The sequence below is a fragment of the Elephantulus edwardii genome, unplaced genomic scaffold, assembly GCF_000299155.1.
Source record: "Elephantulus edwardii isolate Elephantulus edwardi_28Jun2011 unplaced genomic scaffold, EleEdw1.0 scaffold00164, whole genome shotgun sequence".
Taxonomy (NCBI): domain Eukaryota; kingdom Metazoa; phylum Chordata; class Mammalia; order Macroscelidea; family Macroscelididae; genus Elephantulus; species Elephantulus edwardii.
Genome location: NW_006399914.1, coordinates 3,168,155 through 3,177,814, shown reverse-complemented (window position 1 = coordinate 3,177,814; position 9,660 = coordinate 3,168,155). Strand labels below are relative to the sequence as shown.

General features: G+C 37.7%; 1 protein-coding gene across 1 annotated transcript; it reads right to left on the bottom strand.

The window, feature by feature from the left end:
• Positions 1-1,269: 1,269 nt before the first annotated feature.
• Positions 1,270-1,515, bottom strand: CTXN2 (cortexin 2). The gene has a single exon (XM_006895291.1). The coding sequence runs from the start codon at positions 1,513-1,515 to the stop codon at positions 1,270-1,272; it is 246 nt and encodes an 81-aa protein (XP_006895353.1).
• Between the last annotated feature and the right edge of the window lie 8,145 nt (positions 1,516-9,660).

The following is a 9,660-nucleotide window of genomic DNA, read 5'->3' as shown; positions in this document are numbered from 1 at the left end:
GTTCTTGCCTGTGAATCTTTCTGATAAATGGCATATTATTGTTGTTATTACGTGTTGAGTTAGGATTGACTCATAGTTGACTCTCTGGCATGTTTTCAGAGGCTGTAAATATAGGAGCACAGATTACCCATCTTCTCCCTCTGGAGCAGCTGATGTATTCAAACTGTGTGCTTTTCCGTTGGCAGCGCAACTCCTTGCCACTAAGCCACCAGCCCTCCATTGGGATATTATTAGGATATACATTTAAAATACTTGCTTGTTAATAAAACTAAAGAAGTACAAGTTAGAATTGTGGATTCCTGGACTTCCAACAGAACAGATATCTCAGAGAAAGTACAACCAGAATACTCCTTGAAGGCAAAAAATGGCAAAGCTTTGTCTTTCATACACTGGACATGTAGCTAAGTAAGGTTATTAACTGGAGAGGGCATCATGCTTGAAAAGATTGTCAGTGAAGGAGGAAGAGCTTCAATGAGATGGACTGACACAGTGACTTCAGCAATGGGCTCAAGTGTTTTGAAAATGGTGAGGTTGGCACAGGATAGGGCAGGGTTCAGGTACGCTGTTCATAGGGTCACTATGAGTCATACTTGACTTGATGACACCTAGCAACAACAGGCATTCCTAGGGATCTCTGGTGCCATGTGGTTCAAATCCACTAGCTGCTCCACAGGAGAAGGATTGGCAATTTCCTCCCGGGCAATTTACTGCCTCTGAAAACCCACTGGAGGGTCAGATATAGACTGGTTCTGATGGGACCAGAAGTTCATAGCATGCTGTGCTGCTTTCCAAAAGGCTTCCCTTCAGTCGCCAGAGGTTCAAATTTGCCCCTGGCTCCTTGGGGAAAAGATGAGCAGCCTCTTCTTGCTGCAATTTTTACGGCCTTGGAAATTCAACAGAGGGTCACCATGAGTCAGTAGCAGTTGGATGGCAGTGAGTCATTTTTAAGTCATTGCAGTGGAGAGGAAGCAGGAAGCTTTCAGCACAGTTATTTAGCATACGAAAGGAAACAGAACTTCACAGCCTATGAAATTCCAACTAAGAATAAAGATAATACATATGGCAAAAGTGATAACATTTTTCATTAGGAACTTCCATGTGGGAATAAAGCGAAATGAGGAATCCCAGCAATAGGTTATCATTTTCAAAGCCTGGTGAGTAAACTAACCACCGACCTTTTATTAAGTTCAATAAACAGAATGAGCCTTCCTCCAGGACGTTGATGGCCATTACAAATGTCTAACCATAAGAACCATAAAGCTGTAACTCTCATGCAAGTGCATACTCAAAAGTCCCTTTGTCAAACTCTTCAACTTCATCTTCCCATGTGGAGGAAGGCATGCTACTGTATGGATCTAGCAGGATTTTAAAGCATCTGATGATAAGAAGTCCCAAGAAGATACACAAAATCCCTACAAATGCAAAGCCAGTTTTTTGCTCCAGAGTCAATGAGAAGGTGGATACTTCATTGACACTCATCTTAGCTGAAGAGTTGCCACAGAAGGTGCTACTCATTCTTCGCTCTCACATCATTGTGGTTCTTCAGAATTCCTTTTGGAGTCACTGGTTGGCCTAGGGACAAAATCAGATTCAATTTAGTTTTATCTGTGTATGACATTGGCAGGTCATTATTTTATAAAATCTGGCATTTTTCAAACCCTCTTGACTTAAATCATTAAAGATGTTTCTAAATATCCTCACAGATGGGTCAGAATGAAATTAGCATTGGAGATACTACTTATACTATAAGAATGAAAGAATTGTTTTTGTATGTCCATTAGCACTGTGCCAAGATATCCTAAAATTAAACCAAATCTGCACATAGATTTTCAAATAGCACTAAAAGTTCTTGATTCACTGCCAGGTAGTTATGTCACAACTTCTTTGACAGGAATTGCTATCTAATTTTCACTTCATCTATGTAGATGTTGGCTGCTATCAAGTTGAGCCCAACTCATGACAAGTCCAAGTGTAATGGAGCAGAATGGCCAGGCCTGTCTTCTGAGATACTGCTGGGAGGTGCAAACCACTACCTGTTCACCTAGTAGTTGCTCACTTCACCATTTTTACCACACAATTATGCTGTGTGAGCTGGTCACACAGTTTAAGTGCATATTTCAAATTTCATGTCCTGTGCTGTTTTGTTTCCTATAGATGCTCATTCTTTAAGTGGACGTAACATCTTCTCTTGTTTTCATCCTCTTCACTTTTATGTGTTTATACTTGTTATTTTTCTCTCCAGTGTTATCCTAAACAGTATGTCCTAAAGAGAGAAGCTTTGTTTTTGAAATTATGTTAATAAAAGTCGTGCTCAACATAGCAACTTGCACATAACAAGCCCCAGTAGCTGGGAATCATTATTCATCCTCTCATTATTTCTATTAGCTGTCAGAACAGTCTAAATAAACACAAAATCTAAGTTAAACAGCATGTTTGCTATGTAAATTCTACTTCAAAACAATTCTCTTTTCAACCAGATTCCCACTCTTAAGTAGCTATTATATTGAAATTCTAAAACAGCAACGGCTGTACTAAAACAGTGTGCTGAATAGATGTAAAATATTCCCCTCTTTGATGTCTTAATAAGCTAATTATCATATAGCGAAATGAAAAGATTATTAACTTATAGTCACCCATCTTGAGAATAATGTCAACAAAAGGCTTCTCATCAAGTCACTGAAAGTAGCAGGCTGTTACTGTTTCCTTTTCTGTTGTTGTTTTTACTGATTAATTTAAAGAATTTCTATTAAGATGACTGACACTGGAGGGTTTTTTCCTTAATTTTCAGAAGAAAACTTAGAACAAGGCATGGTAAGCAATAAGTGGAAAGGAATAGTTAGAAAGCCACAGAGCTTCCAAAACTGTTCACCAATTAAAACCAACCAGAGAGCTCTGGTGGCACAGTCTATAGAGGGTTGTGCTGCTAACTCAAAGGCCACACCTCTCTGATAGTTCGAATCCACCAGCAGTTCCTCAGGAGAAAGTTAGACTATCTCCCTCCATTTGATTTACAGCCTTGGTAAGCTATGGGTCAGTTACAACTGACCTGTAATCATTGTTGTGTTGTTATTGTTATGTATCATCGAGTCAGAACTGACCCGTTGCGGATCCTCTAGTGGGGTTTCAGATACAGTAAATCACACAGGAAGAGATTGTCCATCCTGCTCCATGGACCAGCTGGTGGATTCGAACCACATGCCTTTGGGATTGCAGCACAGTTGTAGGTAAGTAAATACCAATCAAGATTTTATGACTCTGCAATGCAAAAGAGCTCTCCCTTCAAACCTTAAGTGACTGGAATAGTCAATACATTCTGGAATGTATTGGTTATTTGATATTTTTCCATTTAAAAAGCAGGGAGGGATTCATGTTGTGAAATCCTTTCTTGAACACTTTCACATCAAATAATGTTTTTATTTTCCTGTTGTTGTTTATTGTTATGTGCCATTAAGTCACCTGCAACTCATAGCGACCCTATGTACAATAGCTCTGAACCCCTCCCTATTTTGAGTCAGTCTCACTGTCTCTGACACACCTACCCCCATTACTCCTGTTACTGTTTATTTTCCTAGATGTGGAAAATTCAAATATTTTTCTAAGCATGAAATGAGCCCTGGTGGTATAATGGTTAAGTGCTTGGAATGAGCCCTGGTGGTATAATGGTTAAGTGCTTGGCTTCTACATGAAAGGTCATCCGTTTTAATCCACCAGCAGATCTATGGGAGGAAGACTGGGTGATCTGTTTCCATAAAGCTTGCAGCCAAGAATATCCTATAAGACAGTTCCATTTTGTTTATTTTGTCATGTAGTGTTACCTTGTTGTTACATCCAAACTTGCGTAAAAACACTTAACAACAAATTTTATTATGATACCATAAGATTATTCACTACTTTCTAAGGATCACTTAAGTGGCTCAGAGTTATCCTTCTGAACACTGTACTATCTGTCCTATGAAAGGTATAGGAGACTGGGCTGAAGGTCCCAGTTACCTTGGAATTTAACCACAAGTTGTTTGGTTTGAGTTCTTGGGATTTTTTTTTTTCCTGACTAAAATCTCTGTAACATATTTTCTTGCTTTTTCAATTAAAAGTCCTTTAAAAAAATCCATACACAAAATGTTGAAGCAGGAGTATAGTCACATAACTGACTGATTCAATTGCACAAATTGTATACATAAATTTTTCAGGAGGCAAGTGAGTAAAAGGAGGCAGAAACCTGAGTTTACAGGTAGATACTGCGATGTGCTCAGCAAAGGAGGCCTAGCCCAGCAGCTGAGATTGCTTCCAGGAGTCTGCAGCTGTCGGCTTCTTCCATAATCAACTGCAGAGAAGCATCGCATCCAAGGTCACAGCTCTTCCTAGGACTTAACACATCCAATGACTTATTGAAAGGAGGGTAAAATACCTGGCCATTTTTGACACAAGGGGTAACCCTTAAGGGCTGTTCCAGCTCTGGAGTTGTGCACGGGACAGCCCTGTCTATTACTGATTGGGCTTACAATATTCAAGCCCCCTCTTGCCTCAGTCCTCAGTGTCCCACAGTTGTTGATCCCAACCTACATATGGACAATGTACCAGAGCCTGACTTCTAGGGAACCAAATCTGCATCACTGACATCACAAAAATGAAAGCACCTGCATGGTTTTAACAATCTGTTTATTTTTTTAGCTTATCATACAACTGTATAGAAATAGCCTGGTTTTGTGTATCATGGACTCAGAACGGACCCATAGAGGACCCTCCAGTGGGTTTTCAGAGGCAGTTTAACTTCACAGGAGGAGATTTCCCATCTTTCTCCTTTGGAGCAGCTGATTGATTTGAACCTTGTGTCTTTGTAAATGCAACACAGCTCCTTACCATTTGGCCACCAGAGCTCCCTAGAAACAGCCTAAACAATTTATAATTATAATACTGTCTAGTTTTTAAAAAAATCACAATATAGCTGCAGACATAGAATTATAGCTGGTCACTGGAGTTAAATCTCTTCTCTCTTAGCTATTTATTAAACCCTTAGACTCTATTATGCCTATTAACCTTTATGAGTCAACAGCAAGCATTAAGAAGAATTTTTAGATTCAATAGACACTGAGACAGAAGAGGACCTAAAACATTTTGACAGAGGGTCAAGAACTGTAGTCTTCAATATGGATTGAAGCTTAATATCAAGAAGACAAAGATTCTCACTGCTAATCCAATTGGCAGCACCATGATAGATAGAGAAGAGATTGAGGTTGTTGACAATTTTACAGATTGCTTGGCTCCACAATCAACATCTTGGCATCAGCAGTCAGGAAATCAAAAGACAAATTAAACTTGGATGAATGCTGTCAGAGACCACTCCAAACTGTTAGGGAGCAATGAATGATATCATTATAGAGACTAAAGTGTGCCTGATCCAGGCCATGGTCTTCACAATTGCTTGCTGTGAATCACATAGTTGGATATTGACTAAGGATGTTAGAAAAATTGATGCCTTTGAGTTGTAGTGCAGGAGAAGAGTATTGAACCTACCATGGACTGCCAAGAAAACAAATAGGTCTGTCTTGGAGGAGGTGAAACAAACTGCTCCTTGGAGGCAAGGATTTTGAAGCTTCATCTCACATACTTTGGGGCCATGGCCAGGAGGGACCAGTCCTTGAGAAGGATATCATGCTTGGAAGGTTTGAGGGATATCACAGGAGAGGAAGACACTGGATGAGATGGATTGACTCAGTAACTGGAGTAACAGGTTGTAAGTTTGTCAGAGTCAGTGAGACTAGCTAAGGATAGGGCAGGCTTCAGAGCTATTGTATATAGGATCGAGGAGAGTCACAGGTGACGTGCTAGCACACAGCAACAACATGAGTAAGGCACTTGATTCATTTGTTGCTGTTAAATGAAAACAATATGTTTTTCCCAACTAGAAAGACAAAATATCCTTTATTTAATTTTTAGCTTATCTAACATATACCAAATGATTCTTAGTGAAAATTCCTGACATATTGTAGGTGTTTAATATTTTAATTTAATTAAAATATTCTATTAAAATAGGTAATTTTCTATCAATGAAGGTCTGGCTTTTGATTTTTTACCATCCCAGAAACATGAAAATACATTTCATTGAAATGAAATGAAGCAAAATTATATTTCATTTCAAAACACGGCCTTCATGATAACCTCATTTAGATTTTCAGCTTTTCTTTGTCATTTTCTATGAGATTATTTAATAAATTATTCCCAGGAAGATGGTTTGTAGTGTTTCAAAAGAAAGGAGAGAGGATCCTTCCTAACAATCATGTGTTTCTTTTTCTTTTCCGAGATATATATTCACCATGGTATGATGACTTTCACCTCCAGGAAGTAGAGAGTTAAATTTTGTAATTAAGGTGATGTGAGTTATGTTTAAGACTTCTGGTTTACATACTTTTTCTTCTGCCCTTTCCTTCTAAATTACTTGGCTCTCCCAGTTATTTTTATATGAGAGGATTGTTCTTAGATATTTCAATTACTTTTGGAAACAGGTAGAGATATAAATAATGAATGGTTATATAGAATCACTGTTAAGTAAATGAACACATCATCATTCTTTCATATCCATGTTGGAGGACAAGGTAAATTGCTATTTCATAGATTTAAATTTTTTTAGATAATTTATTTTATACTGGTTTATTTAGAAAGTTCATATAAATTTATAAAGCACTCCTTGGATCTCTATTATTGGTACAAATATAGAAGAAATGAAAAAATTCTGAGAAGTGAGCAAAAAACTTAAGTCTAAAAAAATGGAGTGAACTGTTATGTGTGTTAATGAAGACAGTAATATTTTTAACTACATTATTTTTTTGAAATTATATTCACTGAGTATTTGCTATATATATCAAGCAATGCTCTAGGTGCTGGGATATTACACAATAATGGACTAGAAAATAATGTGCACCTGTCATAATGAGCCATCTTCTCCCATGATGAGTTAGTTCCAGCTCTGTAGCAATAGAAGTTTTGATGGCTTATACCATAGGGGGTAGTTGCACTGCTAACCCAAAGGTCATGCATCTCTGGCAGTTCAAATAGACCAGCTGCTGTAAGGAAGAAAGATATGCATTCTCTTCCCTTGCAATTTACAGCCTTGAAAATCCTGTGGTCACCTTAGAGTTGGTGCTGACTTAATGTCAAGGATGTGAGTTGACCATAATGAGGGTTCATTGTAGTGGAGGAGACAGATGAAGTTATTTTAAAAACGTCTATCCATATCTACCCTATGACTCGATGGCACTTAACAACAACAACAACATCCATATCTACACCTATATCTATGTTATTATATCTATGGAGTGTGACATCAGGATTGGAGGAAAACTCATCAACAGCCTGCGTTATGTAGATAATACAATCTTGCTTGCTGAAACTGATGCGCTTGCTCCAGAAGGTCAAGGACTGCAGCCTTAAATATGGACTGGAGCTCAACATTAAAAAGACAAAGATTCTCACCACTGGGCCAATTGGCAGCACCGTGATAGATGGAGAAGAGATTGAAGTTAATAATTTCAGCTTGCTGGGCTCCACAGTCAATACTTTTGGCGCTAGCTGTCAGGAAATTAAAAGATGAATTGTGTTGAGAAAGTCTGCTCTCAGAAAACCCATCAAAATGCTTATTGCGCAATGATGTCAGTCTAGAGAGTAGGGTATGCCTAATCCAGATCACAGTCTTCACAATTACTTGCTATGCATCAGAAAATTGGGCAATGATGAAAGATGTCAGAAGAAGAATTGATGCCTTTGAGTTATGATGCTGGAGAAGAGTATTGAATGTATCATGGACTGCAAAGAGAATAAATAGATCTGTCTTGGAGAGGGTAAAACCAAGGTGTTCCTTGGAGGCTAGGAATTTGAAGCTCCATCTTACTTTGGACATGTGGCCTGGAGGGACGAGTATTTGGAGAAAGACATCATGCTTGGAAGGGCAGAAAAACAAGGTAGAGGAGGAAGACCCCAGATAAAATGGGTTAACTTGATAACTGTGGTAATGGGATTAGGCATGTCAGTGTCAGTGAGTCTGGTTCAGGATAGGGCAAGGTTCAGAGCTATGAGTTGTGGGCAACTTGATGGAACATCACAGCAGTGAAAACAACAATTTTATTAAAGTAAAAAAAAAGCTACAAGAAAATGCAAAGCAAGTTAAGGGAAAAGAGAGTAATAGTAGTTAAGGGCATGACTTTAGATAAAAAAAAGTTAGGAAAAGTCTCTTCATGAAACAGTATTTGACCAGAGACTCAAATTATGTCCGGAGGTGAACAGTGAAAATATCCAGAGAAAGAATGGAAGTTAAGGAAATGCCATTGTGTTTTCAAGTAAGAGGATTTCATATATTATACAATTAAATCAAGAATTTACCCAACAAGGAATCCACTACTTGTACAGATGGATTTCATAGTATCAAAGAAAACGAAAATGAAAAATTACATAATCTTTATCTACCATTTTAATCAAAATGGAACATCTTTAGAAAATATAGAAAAACAAAATATGAGGATAAGTATTATAACACAATGGCATTCAGCTGCACTAAATGCATTAAAACTCCAAGAACTAGATGTTTTCTGACTTGTCGATATAATTTCAAGGCTATTGAGAAATTATCAACCTTAGCAAGCTGCCAGGATTGTGGATGTGGACAGACAACTATTTGAATTTACAAAAAGGAGTAAGAAGTAGCTGGACACTTGGAATTTATCTTTGTTGCAAGGTCATAATCATATAATTGGTACTTTGTGAGAAGTCAAGAAGTCACTGAAAGTCAACATGAGTATTTAGTAAGAAGTATTGGCAAATTCACTTATTTTTTAAAGAAAGGCAAGACTAAGGTGATAACTTCATTCAAATATTTAACGTGTTTTCTTGGAAGAAGGAGTACCTGGTGGTGCAAACAGTTGATGTAGTTGGTTGCTAACCTAGCATTTGGAGGGTTGAGTTCACTCAGAAGGGTATTTGAAGAAAGGCTTACTTCTGACAAATCTGTCATTTACAATCCTACGGAACAGTCTTACTGTGACACACAAGGGTTAAATATGAGATGCAGTGGACTCAATGGCCACTGGTCTTTATCTTTCAGGAGCCCAGATTGATTTGTTTTAGTTTGACACACAGGGCAAGTTTGGTGTCCTTCCATTAAGGCATTTATAAGTTACAAGAGAAGATTGAAAATAGTGTAGCAATTAACCTCAAGGAATGCTTTTCTTCTAAAGAGAAAACAAAATTTGCTGGTGGAATTGGACAGTGACCAGAGATATAATAAAATATATCAGAATAAAAGTGAAATAGGAAATTCACCAGGACTAAAGGGAATAGGAAATTCACCAGGACCAAAGGGAATTTCTAAAAATAGGAAATTCACCAGGACCAAAGGGCATTTCTAAAAAGTTATTGGTAAACATTGTCAAATGCTACAGTGGAAACGGAAACTAAGTAGTAGAAACAGGGGCTTGTATTTAGTGTTCAGAATTTTCATCATCTTATTGAAAATCAGTTGAGTGTTCAGGAAATGGAAAGAAAACAGGAAGATTTACTTGCACAAAAGTAAAAAATCCTTGAATAAAAGTAGCTCTTTGGACAAATTGTTTTTGAAATTTAAAAGTTGTAAGTTCCTTTGAGATTCTAAATATAATGAAATTCAAATTTTTAACA